Consider the following 17,450-nt stretch of genomic DNA (forward strand, 5'->3'; position numbering starts at 1 on the left):
TCAAAACAAACCAAAAAAAGCGCAGAGCATGCATTTGCTGCCTTAACAGAGTGACATCTAGAATGCCCCTCACCCCTCATGAGACTTACAATTTTACATACAGGGAAGACCAGCTCCAGGTAGACTGAAGTACAATTACAACTTGTTGTACACCACAAAGTATAAACCAATGAAGATGCTTTATACCATTCAAATGTCAAAAGACTATACTTTCCACTGAAAACAGAACTTAATAACTATTTATCAGAAACAATCTAACCGTTTATCTAAATTTAAGCAAAAATCTGCCTCCAGTGGCAATTCTCAAAATACTCTTCTTTGTTGGAGATTAAAAGACGGTATGTTACAACCTAAAAAAGCATCCACTTCATCACCACGAATACACCTGCACTACACATGTTTCCCATGCAAATGAACACCCTAACTTGGCCAACAGGCTGACACATGTCATGCTCATTAACATGGGATACTTTTTCATTCCGTCTTCTTTTTATATCTTGCTTTACCAAGCAAACCCTTCACTGTCCATTAACAGCTTAATTAAAGAAGCCTTCGGTTCTTGAGCAGGCAAGAATATTGAAAAAGCTATCGGTCCAGACCCTAGTATTACTATCAAATATAGTTAGCTCAAGAAAGATGTTGGTTTACCTCCCTTTACCCCTTACCTGCTCTGGACTGAACAATTCTTCCTGAAAAATCATGAGGGAGAACTCAGCTGGGCGGTGATGTGGTTCTTTGCTCCGTTCTTCATCTGCTTCCTGTGTGGTCAGAAGTTCTTGTAGTATTTTAGCAGCAGCAGCAGTTTCTATAGACAGAGTGGGATCGGCAGCACAAAGAATGTCAGAAGGCTGTAATGGAGACAAATTCAGTGTTCGATCTGCTGCCACCAGAAATTACGTGTCTGAAGTTACAGGAGTGAGACGTTCCAGCTGGCTTTCCTCAGTTGAAGAAGGTGTGTAACTATTAACAGGCAGTGCCTGATTTCCATTAAGCTCCAGGATTGAACTCTGGCTCTCTACAGGTGCCACTTCCACTTTTCAGCTTTGCATGATGAATGCACCTCATCGGCAACCTGAAACATGGCTTCAAGACCGACTTCTGCCTTCTTGTTTTCTTCAGATATATTACATAGCCAGTCAGATGGCATCAGTTCAGCTTCATAAGATGACTGCATTGGAGGATTCTGGAAAAAACAAAATACAGTGAACTTTTGTATAAAAAATTACCATGACAGGATGTGTATTGATTCTGTTTATCCATTTATCCAAAAGCTTGAAAGATTGTCTGTTATTCTCAGTTAAAATAGCAAGTTTAACCAGAAGAAAAAAAAAAAAAAGCTACTGCTTTGTCTTGGTTTTCATTAACCACCTTACTCTTGGCACGCTTCCTTTCTTCTATTCATGGTCTATCCTGGAGAGGAGCTGGTGTATGCCTGCAGATGCATTGTCTGCACACCCTTTGCACCGCAGGTGTTAAATATACCCAAGCATTCAAATCAGAGACTTCTGGTCTTAGTAGGACCTGTGGGGGTACACTAGAACCACCCTCTTCACGTGCCACATATGTAATAGAAAATGAGAGAGAAAATCCACCCGCCTTCAGTTCCTTCTAAAACTCAAGCATTCCTGTTGTGTATAAACCCAGTATAAACCACAACATTTTTAAGCAAAAGAAAAAGGTCCATATGCTGTAAATGTGCATATGGACAACACAACTTGAGGAACTCACCGCTTCTTAACCAATAATATCATTTTCCTCCTCAAGCGACTGTCCATAGGCACATCTACACAAGGGGTGCCCCCCAGGGATGCCCCAGTCCCAGGAGGAGTGGGAGTTCAAATACCGATGACAGCAAATACTGTAAAACTGCCCTGCCTGTCACAGCCTCACATCTGGACTCTCCTGTCATGACAGGGTCCCACAAAGGCACAACCCAAAGTCTGCATCAATCTGCGTAAAAACCCGACAGAATTTCAGGTCAGAAACCCTTCTTGTAGAACCTACAGAGACTGCCTTTGCCATCACAGATCAGGTCTGAACACTACTAAAATTTTTCACTGTAATGACATCACAGGACGACAGGACACAATCAGCAATCCAGTGATGATTTTTTTAGTAGAATTCATATATATCGAATAACCTTTAAAACAGAACGAAGACAATGACAGAGTTTTTCAAAAGCATCAAGTCCTACCCAAGTGAAATAATAGATGACATTTTAACAGCCAGTGTCTGTACTGCTACTTCTTCTGGAGGTGACTCAAAGGACACTAGAAGGGTCATTTCTTCTGACAAATACAAGTCATACAACGATGTTGAACAGAAACTCAGGTCTATTTAAAATACAGCCTTCTTTTGGAAGAGATCCAGCATGAAGGATTAGTCCTTAGTGCCTGACTATCCTTAGACCTTCTAGCTGAGGTCATGGTTAATGAAAAGCTACTTCCAGAGACGAGTCAATTAGAAACAGGAAGCTACAGGATCACCTACTAGAAAAGCCGTATCAGATCAAATGCCAGTGAAGGACTTGGTCTCTCCCTGAAGGAGATACCACAAAGAGATGAGATCCCGTCTTCTGGGTGTGTGAAGTCAAGTCCTAGTGTGGATTTGTGTAGATGTGCCAGTTTGTAGATAGCCACAAACTGTGGAGGGTGGGGGGAAACAGAGGGGAAAATAAAACCTGGAATTTGAGAAATTTAGGTTAAGTTAAGCAAAATCTTTTCATTAAAGGCTAAGCCACCTTTATGTTTTTATGAGATAGGTTCAAACATTATGCCTCTCATTTGATTTTTTTTTTCAGTTCTATTTTTTAAAAATGTTAACAAGGTGTTTCATTTCTGTTGCATTGCTTGTTTACTGTCGTAAGTAGTCAGGATTTTAATTAAGATCTGGGTTACCAAACCGTCCAGGAATAAGATCATCCCTGCCAAAAACCGACCAACCAACCCACCCATACTGAATCTTTTTCTGCCTCTGCTTAGGGGACCTCAGCTTGAAGCTGTTATAGCACATATTGTCCTCTTGGATGCACTACAGGATCTCGTATGTATTTCCAACAGGAGAAAGGAGCCACACAAAGGTACAATTTAAATCCTTTTAGTTCACCTGGAAAAGATATGACAGACGAGGATGGGGGGGGGGGGCAGCAATGAAACAAGGAAAACCAATAAAAGATTGAGAAGTCAGGGCTTGAAAGACTAATAGCTTGCTGGTCATGCAAGCTCAAGAGGAAAAATGGTCTGACTTAGCAAAAGTGGTGAAAGAGAAGATGGGCATTTCACCTATAAGATTAGCATAGCGTGAGCAGGAATTAAAGCACAACCACACCTTTTCAGGGACTGCTAGCACTACACAAATCTGGCTTGAGTGCTTGGGCAATCGGAATTCAGACTTGATTTCTTTTTGAAATAACATGGCTGATTATCATTCCTTACTACAAATAGAAAGTTTTTCTTCTTTTTTCTTGCACGTTTATTTCTTCCATTTCCTGTTACCTCTTGCTTCAGTTCCACAAGGAAATACTGACAGCTTAATAACCATGGTAATAGCAATAATCAAACAGCAGGGCTGCTATTAAAAAAAAAAAATAAAAATGAGGTGAGGGCAGGAAAAAAAAAATAATCGCTGAAATCCAACATGTAGCCTCAGTTCACATCTATGATAAAGCAGTGGGGAAGTATTGAGCTAATGGTTGTGAGCTGCCAGCACTGCTGCTGCAGAAGATAGCAGGAGGTCTCTCAAAAGACTCATTCCTACCCAAGGATACCGATTCATCACACTAATCCAAACCCCGCTTAAGAGAACCCTAATGGAAAACGGGTAAGAAGTTGTACCCGAGCTCCCTGTTTTGTAACCAACCGTGATGAGAGTGTAATACAAACCTCTGAAACCCCGATTTCAGAAACCTGGTGAGATACACCATCATCAGCCACCATGTCTGGGTATAACCACCTCTGCCCCCTTGCCATTCCACGCAGTAATTCTCTGCAGCTTTTCCTGGAGAGCAAACTGCAGCCAACCAACCAGTTAGTTACCGGCCTGGTCTGCCCGTGTTCCAGGCAGGGTCACCTAACACTTTCAGCAGCTCAGGTGCGTACTGTACAAGCCCAGCAGCTGGCCTCCAAGACCCAGAAACTCCACCTGTCTTAATCTCTCCTAAACTTAAAAAGTGATGCTCTCTGCAAGACCCAGTAAGAACAGCACAAGGTTTAAGCTTCCTTGTCCGAGAGTGCCAGCTTTTCCTTCTGAGACCACAAAGCACCGTCTGGATCCAACAGAAACGGGGCTGGTAACCAGCTTGCTGACTGCTAGTGCGCCGATACGGTTCGCTGTCTTCGGGACTGGCCCGGCAGTTTCGTATAGGCTTTGCCACTCCTATCTAGCAGCGCACAGCGGGACCAAACAGCCTAAAACGCCCCGCAAACCACGCTTCAACAGCATCGCACTGAATTCCTGCAACTGGTGGAAGGTATTGAGTGGAACGATAGGAAATATACCATGCAATAGTTCTATTTTTTGTGAGGAACAATAAAAATGCTTAGTCAGCCAGGGCTGATGAATTTTACCGCTTTTGAGGATTTGTGCAAGTGGTTACTGATGGATGATCAATACGCCAGCCGGGCAGGATGCTCAATACTGCAGCTTGCCACATCCCCCAGCAGAAGTTTGGGGAAGTATATGCCCCAGAACACACAAAAGGCAAACTGATTATTCCCCACAGCTCAGCAAGAACCGCAGGCAAACTGCTGTCTTCTGTACCACCTGCACAGCCTGTCACCACGTTCCAGGAGAAATGACCTAGGCTATGCTAAGACTCAGAAATCTCTAGAAGTCCCGTTGATCCACGCGGTACGATAGCTGTGTTACCCTGCTCAGAGACAGCCGGTTACTGACCTGGTGGAACTGATACAGGGCACTGCTCCCCTTTGGCCTTCTCACGCAGAGGATCGCCTTCCCACAGTCTCTGCCCAGATGCTCGGCAGCTTTTTGCTGGGGGTTTCCAGGAAACAAAGCAACCACTAGCAAGTGGCCTAAAGCTCTTCTGACTCCACACACTGCCCACGGACTTGCTTCTCCAAACAACTGAGTTTTACTAGACCCTTTGGACACTGTATATTACCCTTCAATCTAGCCACAACACCACCTTTGACAACTCCTTTGGAATGATTTACTATCCCATTGATCTCGGCCTTCTGAGATAAGCTATTTAATTGTGACTTCCCATCGCTCAGACGGATCCTCGCGTCCTGGATGAAAAAAGCAGCTCACGATCAAAGTGAGAGGACAAAGATGCACTGCGCGAAAAATAAATACTACAATATCGACGGCATGACTGGCTGTTGGCTATTTATAGCCTTACACTAACGTGTTATCCAGGCCATAACCTGCCCATCTTGGATAAGCTTATTTTTTAAAAAAACTCATGAATAAAAGACAAAGGTTGATATTTGCAAGACAGGAAACTGGATGATCAAGCTTGGGTAGGTCAACCCTTTTTCAACACACATAAGCATAACTTGCTTCGCTTGTCCTCTGTGAGGGGGGAAAAAAGTATATGTGTTACGCTGTAATAGAAAAGGAAGCCCTTGCATTCTTACTAAAGATCTTCTGATATCTGATAAGCCAGGCCCTCCAAATAAGGTGCAGTTTCCAGTAGAATTACATAACGCATTTACAGGAAGTACTGGAGTTATCTTTAATAAGAGATCTCTGAGGTGGGGCCCATTCCAAAAAGTCACCTTAGTTTTTCTCGTTCAACAAATGAAACTCAGGACTGCAGGAAGCTGTCCGGGACAAAGAAGTGGAGCTGCTTCTCAGTATTTTCATAATATTAAAGAATCTCTTTTTGTCCAGGCAAGAGCATTCTTCCAATACAAATGCAGGCTCATTAACTAAGTGATTCTGGTGAAGTCAAGCAAAAAAACACTCCGCTGATGAGGACACCCACTATGCTGCTACCCTGAAACCTAACCTGAATTACAAAACTACCCGTTTAACATTCAGTGGTTCTTTGAAATAGGTATTTGTAAACCACATCACTTTCACTTTATCAAGCAGATCAATTTTCAAATTTATATCCTTAATTTCACAAGTGTATAAACCTGCAGCTCATTCATACAGTCTCCTTCGCTTTCACCTCCTTTCAGTAGGCTACGCTCACCTGGAGAAAGCTGTCGTGGGTGCACGCTGAAGCAGTAGGACCAGCACAGCCAGCCAGAGGATCTGTGTGGGCTGCTGCTGAACAGCTCTGGTGTGGCTGCAAGAATTCAAACACAGCTATCAGACTGCCGGAACTTGTGTCTGGTGTGCAGTTCTATTGCTTACTTCGATTAAACATTTCAATAATCACACAGTAAGCGAAATTCCAGAAATTTATTGTTACCTCCCAAGTCATTTTAAGACCAATTTCTTAATCTTAAAAATACTTATTTTAAGATATGTATAGATATATTAAAAATATATATTGTAAAATTGATAAAACACACACATACATGCAGAAACTTCATCATCAGTCTTTTCTGTCTTAATATCACCTTTTTGACTTGGCTGCTTGAGTTTCTTGTCACAATACACCACAAAGTGCATTCACATAGCTGAGCCTAGGTGTTCATACACACATACACACTTGTGACCATGTGAATTTTAAGACTTACAAAGAAAATGAATTATCTTAACCCAGAGTGTGTCATTCCGAAGAATATCATGACTACTCCTGAACTACCACTCACCAGAAAGGTTTTCATATGTAAATGAACCCTACAGGCACAGATGTATGCCAAAGGCGCGATTGGACTTGCACTGTCAGGTGGCACCAATAACTAACATGTCTCACATGGTCTCCATGACTGATTTTTCATTATTAGACACTCTCAGATAATGAAGCTTCAACGCATTTCTTTCACCCGATTCTACTACTGTCAAAGGTTTTGCAGATAGCCGAAAGTAAACAGAACTAAATCCTTACAATAATTATGGTCTAAGGCTAGTGGGGAAAAAGAGACTTAGACGAGCATATTTTATTTTACTGACTTTTCAATAAGAATCATAATGAAAAACCAAGGAATTTTTTTGTCACGGAAGTTAACAAACAAGTTTGAATACACATAAAAAGAAATCTTTTCAGAAAGTTCTACTTTGATTTCATTTAATGGGACTTCAAAAGTGAAATGAAGAGTCAAGAATAAGATTGAACATACATTCTTCAGTTCTCTCACTTTTTAAATACGTATCTTAAGGTTAACTATCACTTTCCAAACAAACTAATCTTGCTGCTGTGCTCTCATGATGAAGGAAACCAGACTTTTTCATGTGGACATATGAAGAAACACGCTTTCAGCATGCTGTATGTTATAATATACAGAAGAAAGGATAGCGGAGAGATTAAGAGATACACAGGCACAGAAGTAAAACCGCTGAGACAGTCCTAGAGTGACAGTGAAAATTAAAAGATTTATCATACTCCAGTGAAATGTCACTTACACTCTCAGAAACGCTAATTAATTCACTGGAGGTTTCAAACGCCTCAGATTCCCTAAGTTTCTGCATTTTAGTTTTGATTACACCTTGCAAAATTTGGTATGTTTTCACCGCATTCTCACACCCACCTCCCACCCCAGAAGATTCTACCTGAGCAACATAGCCAAGTTATCCTTTAAACTTAAAGCAACGAGCGTCACCCAGTGAGAGAGATCTCCATATTCATGTCTAAATCTACGCTGGTCTCCCTCAGCTCCCCTACAGGCAGTACTTCAAAACAGGCACTTCCAGGACACCAGGAATCTTACCCCAAGACAAACTCTAAACCGAGCAACGTGAATCGCACCCGAGACGCCCCTTTCCTTCCCTTGACTACGGAAGAGGGCTGGGGCCTTAGCTGAGATAGAGACAACTACAATTCATCATGATGAGTTTCAGCCTATGCTCTGTAACCATAGAAACGCAAAGCGGGGACCACCTCCCACCTCCCACCTTAATGAAGCAAGTATTCTGGATGAGGCTTGGAGCAACCTGAACTAATAGAAGGTGTCCCTGCCCACGGCAGGGGGGTGGGAACTTGCTGATCTTTAAGGTCCCTTCCAACCCAAACCATTCTGTGATTCTCAGGACACCTGCTCCTGGGAGAAGACTTAATAGTTAGCAGCTGGTAAGGCAGGCTCCACACTTTGGCCACCACAGTAATCTCTGCATAAGGGGCACAAGGCAAGGAGCACGTGGCAGAAGTTGCCTGTCTCTTAAACATTTAAGTGTGTCTACAAGAAATGCCCAGCTCCTCAGAACCCTTCCTTGACAAAAATGACGTTATGGAAACTAGCGATTATTGCCTGAAATGTTCTCAGCAGAGGTCTCAGAAGAGATGCACAAAAGATGTAATGATTTCACTGTGTAGGATTTCTGAACAGGGACAGATAGCTGTCTTTGTGAAGGTGCGGCTGCCAAAGGAGGAGCAGGCAGAAGGAAAGAATAATAACTGAGCTTTAGTTTGTTCAAGGAAAGGGTCACTGTTCTGAATTTCAGAAGTTTTAGGGAAATTAAACAAACACACCACAAAACAACAACAAACAGACCACCACTCCCCAGAAAATAACCTATCATGTGATTTTTCCAATTCAAGGTAAGGGCAAGGAAAAGAACAGTAATTTGCTTCAACTCCTCTTCTGAAGAATAAAAACACTGAAGTGAGACTGATTTATTTTGTAATCAAGTGATTAAGTGAGACTGACAATTGTGGCAGAAATAATTTCGAAAAAAGAAAGGAGCCAAGACTTTTGTACTTTCTAGTCTTCAGTGCATAAAAAAATACAACATAAAGAAGCTAAGCAAGAAAAAAAAATTTAGATACAAAAACAGTACGAGCAGAATGAAATATTCTACAACAGGAGTCCTCAAACTACGACCCGTGGGCCAGATATGGCCCCCCAGGGTCCTCAATCCGCCCCCCCGTATTTACAGAACCCCCACACCACCACCACCCTGCCGGGGGGTGGGAGGGGGAAACCAAGCAGCCGCAGATGACTTCCGGCCACCTAATCCGCGCGCCGGCCCCCTGTTTAGAAAGTTTGAGGACCCCTGTTCTACACAATACGTTTGACTGATCTTTAAGGTTTAAAACCTTAACCTGGAAAAACATGAGACCAAGGCCTAGGATACTACTTCTTAACAAGGTCTCAGTGCTTTAATATCATTGTCCAAGTTTTGCTTAATTGAAAAAACAAAAATGAAAGTTAGCCTCACACCGACTAGTTTTGGACAAATGTTTTTCTCCTCGCCCTTTCACCTCAACAGAAAGGCTATCCAGAAAATCACCAGGGGACACGCAAAATCTGGAGGAAGGACACGAATAGCAAACAGAAACTCCTTTTGCTTTAAAGGTCCATCTTCCTTTTAGACTTGACACTTTCTAATTCTCACTTGAGATATACACATGGCAGAGTATTATAGAAAAATATTTGAAAGTCTCACTTTAAAATCTATTTTCGAAAAGCAAATGCAGAAATTTTTTTCCATACCTGTTGGATAGCAGGTTTGTGAGTACGGCACTGAAGATGCAGAGCTGCTACAATTTGCAATGGATGCGGCAACGCTTTGAGTCCCTTGCTGAAGTGGCGGAAGAGAAGCCACAGGCTGGAGTGTGTACGTGGCTCCCGTTGGAAGCGTCTGGAGTACCGGAAAGGCAGCCCCTTTATCTGGAAAAGCTGGGGAAGCCCCTTGCCCTGGCAGCAACCCAAGTGGTCCCTGCTGGATCCAAGTGGAAGGGACTGGAGTCGGACCTAATCTTTGTGCTGGTGAAGTGCTGGGGGCTCGGCACGAGGTTGCCGTGTAGGAGTAAGGAGGGAAAACACCTTGACCGTAAAGTTGATGAAACTGTCCTACAGTCAGCAGTCCTGCAGTGGGTACAAAATAAAGCGAAACAAGTGTTAAGGAAAGGAGTTTTCACAGGCAAAGAAAGGCAATATGAGGAGCCAAGGCTCTACAACATGATTTGGGAAGACTGCCTTTGCTCCAGCATACTTAACCCAGAAAGGAGACTGTACTCTTAGACCCGAGCATGCAGTAACTGCTGTGCGGCACACGAGTGAAGCGCCAACACAGGTGTCTGCGTAGCATTCAACCTCCTTAAACTGGCAGTAACGAGTTACCCATATTTAGAAATGTGCCATACATCGGAAAGTGTAGTAACTTACTAAACCAAACAAAAGCAATTTGAAAGTACTGTGTGTTAAATCAGACAATACATTTTAAAAAAGGGACATCATAAAGCAAGATTTGACCAAACTCCACTACTGACAGCTCACAAACAGCTAAGGGAAGGGCAATGTCAAAATCCTCCAAAGGACTTTGCAAGTACTTTATGACAAGTCATTTATTTGGTCAAGAAAAAAAATTCAAAGCCAGTTTTTCCTCAGTCAGCTCAACTAGTTCAGTGCAGACTAAAATATGCCAGACTTTGCCATTTTGTTATTTCCTAGATAGTCCTTTTATTCTTCTCTATTATTTTACAGTTTCCTCTCTCAGACAGGTACTGTTTCATGAAATGGTATTTGCTTTTATACCATGACAGCCCAATTTCTGTTTCGGTGGCTTTCTTGAAACACTGACAGTAACACCCCGAACGCCTGCGCTCATTGATTTCTCTAAGAACTACTGCATTTGTGACTCCCCTGCAGGATTGCATTTAGCCATGAGAATTACAAGTTTCAGGATGGTTCACATCAATAGGGTTGATCTAGAAGCCAGGCTTTCTCAGACCTGTAGTTTCCAATTCTCACTCAAAAGGATTTTTTTTTAAAAATAGCCTCACATTTACCTCTGGCACTCCTCTGACGGAAGCTAATTCAAGAAATCAGTAACATACAGTCATTATTCTGCAAGTTCACATTTAACCATTAAGAATCACTAAATAAATACCAGCTGACCCTGAAGATTTGCTAAGACTTAACGTATAGGACCGTTTATTTCCTGTTCAGTACTTTCACCATTTATAAACAGAGAAGGAACAGGGGTATGAAAATCCTTTTGTTTATATTTTACCTTTGGATAGGGACATGAAGATTATCTAGTTCTAACACATACACAAGACACCACAGGATGCCAAGTTACCCACCTCCCGTTGCTGTCCAGGAATTGTTCCTGAATGTTTAACACAGCGTTACACGCTGCAAGACATTGGGAACAGACTGACGCTTTGCAAACACAAGTATCTCTTATCTATCAAATTACCTCACATTTACAGCAAAGACGTGTCCCTAAATAGTCAGTACAGAGCGCAACAGTGCATTGTCAGCCTGTCAGAACTTGACTGCATAGAAACCCCAGTGTTTTCCTTGTTCGTCTTTCTAGAAAATGAGACTCCTAGAGCAAAAACTCTGAAACTGCAGCCAGCAAAACAGAGGACAAAAAATGAACAGGTCATCTCTTTCTAATAATTTCCTTTACCAATGGTCTGCATTACATCAAACCACATGTCACTGAAGTCTGCAATGACTCACCTTAGCCTTAACAACGTTAACATCAAGTCATTACTTTAAATGCTTCCTAGCCTCCCTACCGAAATAAGTTCCATCCCTTCTCCGATGCTTCATTTTGTTTTCTTGGTATTGCACGTGCAGTTCCACACACATCACGGAAAACACCACTTGAATTAGATGACAGTTCCTACCCTGACACAGTAACCACGAGCATGGTGATACCCTACTCTGCTCTAAATGCCAGCCGGTGCTGCAGAGAGCAGTACCGTCAACTGCTTCTCCCCTTCCCCTGGTCGCACAGTCCTGCCGCTCCTCCTACACCGCGCCTTACAGTCCTGCCGCTCCTCCTACACCGCGCCTTACAGCTCTGCACCCACGGGGTGCATCACCCGGGTCCAGGAGCCAGCCACAAAAAGGCTGTTGAAGTCTTCTCCGATCGTTGCGCTGAACCAACATGTTGCTGTATCAGCTGCAAGGAAGATGACAGTTAACACGCCACCAAAGGAATGGGAAGCAGGAGTGCTCTTCTGGCAGCAGCCCACAGTTAGAGCAGCCCAAGAGCACTGCAAAGCAAGATATTCACATCTGCCTTACACAGCGCCAGCTACAAAGCTTTCGGGCCGATACAAAACGTGTGGAATAATCCTGAGGGCTCAGACTTGTCTTGGGAAAACTCAGATCCTCTCAAAGAGCATTAGAAAAAAGAAAACACGTTCTAGAGCTTTTCAGCAGTATTATTTTCTAATTAGCTCTCACCTACTCATGCAATCCGTTTTAAAAACTGCATAGCTTGTGAATTCTTTTTCAGGAGACAACCGACAAAAATCTTACTACCAGGTCTTGCCTCCTTTGCACAAAACTAACACGATGCTCTAATTATCACTTCACAAGACTCACTGTTTCGCACACAATTAATGACAGCTTATTAAGCACCCCTACTGATGGGCATCCTTACCGACGGGCAAGAAGCGGTAACGTTCATCTGGTAGAGCTGTGCCAGCTCCACAGAGATCGGGCAAGGGTGTTCTTAGTGTAGTACGCAATGGAGACTGTACTATAGTCTACAGGCAGCCTGAAATACATGTGAACCATGCTACTCATGCTTACTGGCAGCAGATCTACCTGCATAAACAACGACAGCTTCCCTACACCAGGTGAACTGAGATGCCACCGGCAAGGACAGGTAACCCTTCTCCCTCAGGGGAGTGCTGATTTCCAAATCCCATGCCACCCAGCGCTTCTCAAAAACCCACCAAGGCCCCACACGGCCCACTCCGACTCACCAGGCCTGTTGGCATTGCTGAGCGTCGAGGGCGGAAGCAGCGGTTGCCCGGCCAGTGGCGTGCCAAGCAAGCGCTGGAAGCGGTTGGGTGGGCGGCTGGTCACATCCAGGCCCGCTGCCATCTTCGCCTTGTTGCCTTTCGTCAGGCGCTTCAGGTGGACGAGGAGGTCGTGGCGGTCGCGGCAAAAGTGGGGGCTGCGGAAGCGATGCAGGGGCCCGGTGCCGTTGCCACCGTTGCCTTGTCCACCCTCTGGGCCCGGCCCCAGCACACCGCTCCCCGGCAACACCCCCACCTTGCGGAAGCCATAGAGACTGAGCTGTCGCATGAAGCTGCTGAAGTTCGTGGTCTTGAAGAAACCGGCGGCTGCCGCTGCCCCACGGCCACCCGGCTGCGCGGCGACGGCCGGCCCGGCGCCCAGCAGCTCGCACTCACAGCGCGGCCGGTTGATGACCAGCCCCCGGCCGGAGGCGCCCCAGCGAACGGAGCGGCAGCGCGGGCTGTTGACCAGCCGCCGCAGCCTGGCGGGGAAGGTGTCGGCACTGACGGGGACGGGCTGCTGCGACGCGTCCGTGTCGGTAGGTGGCGCCAACGCCGCGCTCAACCGCCGCCCCGCTCCTCCGCTTCCCCCGCCACGCGCCGAACGGCACGTGCCCCGCCTGCGAGGCGCCGCCCGCCGCGCGCGGCCCCCGGCCCTCAGCCCCGCCGCGGCGCTGGTCCGCGCAGCGCCCCGGTCCCTCGGCACGGCACGGCCGCAGCCCGGCCGCCCCTCAGCTCGCCGGTGCCCTCAGCCCCGCCGCCCCCCTCAGCCCCGCCATCCCCCTCAGCTCCCGCCGTCCATTCAGCTCCCCAAGTCCCCTCAGCCGGGCCATGTCCCTCAGCCATCCCCCTCCGCCCCGCCGGTCCCCTCGGCCACCCCCCTCCGCCCCGCCGGTCCCCTCACCCCGCCGGCCCCTCAGCTCCGCTGCCACCAGCATCTCCCCTAGCTTCCGTGAGCGACCGGGCGGCTGAGGCCCGGGGCCGAAAGTTGCCGCTCGGGGCGGCCCCGCCGCCAGCCCGGAGCCGTCCCGGCGGCAGCCTGGAGGTCCTCGAACCACGGCGCGGGCGGGCGCCGGGCCGTGGAAAGCGGCTGCAGGCGGGGCAGAGCGGGGAGCACGCGTTCCGCAGCCCCGCACCCCGCCATGGCTGCCCGCCGCACCGGGACCGCGCGCGGGAAAGGGGGCGGGGCCGCAGGGCCACGTGACACCTCGCATCCCAGGGAGGGGCGGGGCGGGGGCGGGTTCTGCTGAGCAGCCGGACCTGCCCGGGCCGCTGCGCTGTCGCGGGGTGCGGGCGGCGGGGACGGAGGGGACGGACGGGGGCGCGGGTGGCGGGGACGGAGGGGACGGGGGGGACAGAGGGGGACGCGGGCAGCGGGGGGCTGGGGAGCTGCTCCATGTGCCGGGGGTGCACCGGGCTGGTGCTTACCCCGCCGGGAGGAATGCTGCCGGCAGAGCAGGTGTTGCAAAGTGTCGGCTTAAAAACCACTGGCAGTTCACAAAAGGAAAAGCAAATTTATGAGGAGCGCAGAGGAACGCGGAACAAATCGGGAATTGTGTCACATTTGCCCTAAACCCCCCCAGACCTGTGCAGCTCTGATCCCCACGCCAGAACAGATCAGGTGGGGTTAAAATGGGGCAGAGAAAATCAGCAGCGAGGGTAAGAGCTAGCTTCAGCGGAAGGAAATACTGAAGAAGGAATCTTCAGAGGGGCGGTTATTGTATAAAAACATAGGTAGTAAAGTTGTAGTTAGTGTAAAGGAGGCAAGCACGACTACTGGAGGTTTTCAAATAGGAGAAATCAAATCAGGTACTTAATCACAGGGAAACCGGGGAACTAATTGCCACAGGATGTTTTGGGTACCACAATGTTACTTGGCTAAGGGAGGGTGTGGGGGTGTGCGTGTGTGTGAAGAAAAAAGAGAGGAAAAAAGAAAAAGAACAAGATTAGCTATATTCACAAAGGCCAGAACTCTTAAGCGGCACCTTTGTCACTGCGAGTGCTTGCACTGAGCGCTGGCACAGCTCTGAGGCGGTGCCTGAGCTGCACTGGTGCAGATCTGCCCTCTCCTCAGCCTTGTGCTGCCAGCTGTGACTGCAGGCAGACTGCAGGAACCAGCAGAACCATCCTTACCGCTGCAGAACAGGAATCTGCTACGAACCAACAGGCAAAGAAGAGCAGGGAGCCGGGGAAGGAAGAGTGCGGTGATCTCTCTCTCTGCTTGCATCTTGCCCACAGGTCACCAGCAGTGGCGGAAGAAAATGACATTCCTCTCTCTTGGCTGCCCTCAAAGCAAGACAGTAGCGAGAAGACTGAGCACCTGTGTGTTTCGTGACCTCAAATACATTATCTTGGAGTTGTCGTAAAATTTCTTAGCAAGAAGGTACAAACCCAAACCTCTTCTTTACCTAAAGTCGTCCTTATTGCTTTGGTTTACAGCACAGCCCCTAACCACCAAGGCAAGTAAAAGCGCAGTAAGTTCCAGAAAGGGGGCAAAATTGAATAAACTGATGGGAAACCGTTCCTATTTTTAAACTGAAAGTAATACCCCTCTGCTCTTCCGCATAGCTGAAGTGAGGAAAATGGTGTTTGGGCGGGGTGGCTAACAGAGTTTCACACTTCAAATTAAACCAGAAGCAGAAATTTTGTCAATGTTGTCATCAAAGCTAAATCCAGCACCACAGAAGGATGTTGCTTTACCCAAGGAATTAACGGCCTGCGATTCTAGTAACCTCATGCTGTCGTCTTCCCAAGAGGCTTTGCATTTTTTTTCCCCTCGGTAATAATTTATTAAGAATTATGTTGCTCAGTGTAAACAGCTAAAACTTAAGTAAAGCATACTGAATGCAAATCTGAAAAATCCAGAAAAATGTCCACTTCACAAAAAATTCTTCTCGGCATTCCTGAGGTTGTCTTTTGCATTACTTCAGTGAAATGAATCTGGGTTTCTCTCCCCCTGTGCAGCGAGAGTGCCAGAAGACCATGACTACCTGATGGTGGGACAGGTGAGGTTTTTAGTGTATCATCCGTAACTCAGGGCAGAGCCAGCAATACGTAGTCCATAACTGAAATGCAGAGCATGATTCCCTAGAACTAACACACAGAAACATCGGTCCCTTTGGTACCACTGGCCATTCTTGACTTCAGCCACAAGAGCGGATTCATTTGCCACTTCATGGTCAGTGGGTTAAATTTGGTCCTGAGGACTTTAATCGTTACTTTGCTGTCAAAGATTGTTATTAGCCAAAGGTGATGGGAGCTGCAAGAATAAATAGCTTATTACTAATTTGTGTTATGGACTCAGTGCTTTCCTTCTTTTTCACCCATGTGAACTCAAATTGCTGTTAGCCTGCACGCCCCTATTTGCCATGTACCATGGCAGTTACTCCCTGGTGTCTGCCTCTCTCACAGCTGTGCCTTTCTCTGCAGCTAGCTTTCTTCCTCCTTCCCTGCTGCGGGACACCAGAGATGTCCCTATTTTACACACGAGAAGGTGGGCCTTTGCCAGAAATTCATAATCCTCTTCTCCTGCCAGTGCTTAATCTCCATTCCAACCTTTTGTAATAACCTCCTAGTTTTCTGTGTTTCCCTTGCTTATACATATATATATATAGTAAAAACCCCTACCAACTGAACGATGTAAATTACACATTTTGCAAACTGATTCTGCAGAGCTGAACAAAAATGGTATTGTTAGCTTGTCTACTGTATGTCAGGGCAAGGACAGCTGCATTTCCATGCGGTGTGCTGACCCTGACTACCATCCAAGGACATACTACTGTTAGTAAAGGCAGCACTTAATCCCTGGAAGGTCTTACCAGGTTAAGTGGAGGAATTTTCATCACCTGGAAAATTTAAATCAATGTGTGCTTTTGTTCAGCTACCAGTTAGTTGAGGAAGTGACCAGTTTACGTTATCAAGCCTGTAATTTGAAGAAGGCCAGACACGCTACGTACAGTCACCCTTCCTGGGCTGAAAAAGTCCACCTCTAAATGCATAAGAGGAATGTACATATATACTATAAAGCTGGAAAATAACTGTTCTTACCATGATTATATGCTTGTTAGATCTGTGAGTGGTAAGAAGTGTTGCTGTAATTATTTTCAGTTTTGTTAGGAAGGTAACAAAGAACAGTTGAAAAACATTCCCTAGAGAATTAACATTTTGGAAGAAAAGTGATTTTTCTTACATTTTTTTTTCTAGTTAAAGAAATAATTAGCTAGTGCAGAAGGATGGATATTATTTTCTTATTGATGTATAGCAGTACAAATCTTTGAGCTCCAGACCTCTTGTAACACAGCTAAGGCAGAGTCTCCTACTACTACATTTTAATTTGTTCTGAATCAACATAAGTAAACATTGAATATTTCTATCCATGTCATCTTAATTAGGAAGGAAAGAAGGACCTAGATGCTTTGCTAATAAGTCAGATAAGGCGAAACTCAAAACTGTTTTCAGATTTGACAAATTTTGACAAATAATCTCTATTTTTAATTATGGATGGGATTAGGTCTGGAAGCACGAGCATAGTACAAGACAACCAACTTTCCTACTCAGCTGACTCATCTGAAACTATGGAACATGACAATTTTAGAACGGGAGCCTAAGAACATGTCATCAGCCCATTTTTCTCAGTTCTGTTTTAAGTGATCTTTGAAAAGCATAG

At 45.8% G+C, this 17,450-nt stretch overlaps 1 protein-coding gene across 1 annotated transcript; it reads right to left on the minus strand.

Annotated features, from left to right (window-relative positions):
• Positions 1 to 676: 676 nt before the first annotated feature.
• On the minus strand, positions 677 to 13,182 carry LOC129735020 (heat shock factor protein 5-like). The gene is made up of 4 exons (XM_055700404.1): positions 13,041 to 13,182; positions 12,749 to 12,942; positions 9,507 to 9,881; positions 677 to 1,183 (listed from the first exon to the last, which is right to left on the minus strand). Exons 1-4 carry the CDS (start codon positions 13,052 to 13,054, stop codon positions 1,158 to 1,160), a joined length of 609 nt encoding a protein of 202 aa, XP_055556379.1. The 5' UTR covers positions 13,055 to 13,182; the 3' UTR covers positions 677 to 1,157.
• Positions 13,183 to 17,450: the final 4,268 nt, after the last annotated feature.

This window comes from Falco cherrug, unplaced genomic scaffold (genome assembly GCF_023634085.1).
Source record: "Falco cherrug isolate bFalChe1 unplaced genomic scaffold, bFalChe1.pri scaffold_101, whole genome shotgun sequence".
Classification (NCBI taxonomy): Eukaryota; Metazoa; Chordata; class Aves; order Falconiformes; family Falconidae; genus Falco; species Falco cherrug.

Coding starts and splice junctions, on each gene's coding strand:
- LOC129735020 (XM_055700404.1), bottom strand. Junction 9,882..12,748: donor CAGCAATGCCAACAGGCCTG/GTGAGTCGGAGT, acceptor TACCCACTGCAG/GACTGCTGACTGTAGGACAG. Junction 1,184..9,506: donor ACAAACCTGCTATCCAACAG/GTATGGAAAAAA, acceptor TGTTTTTTCCAG/AATCCTCCAATGCAGTCATC.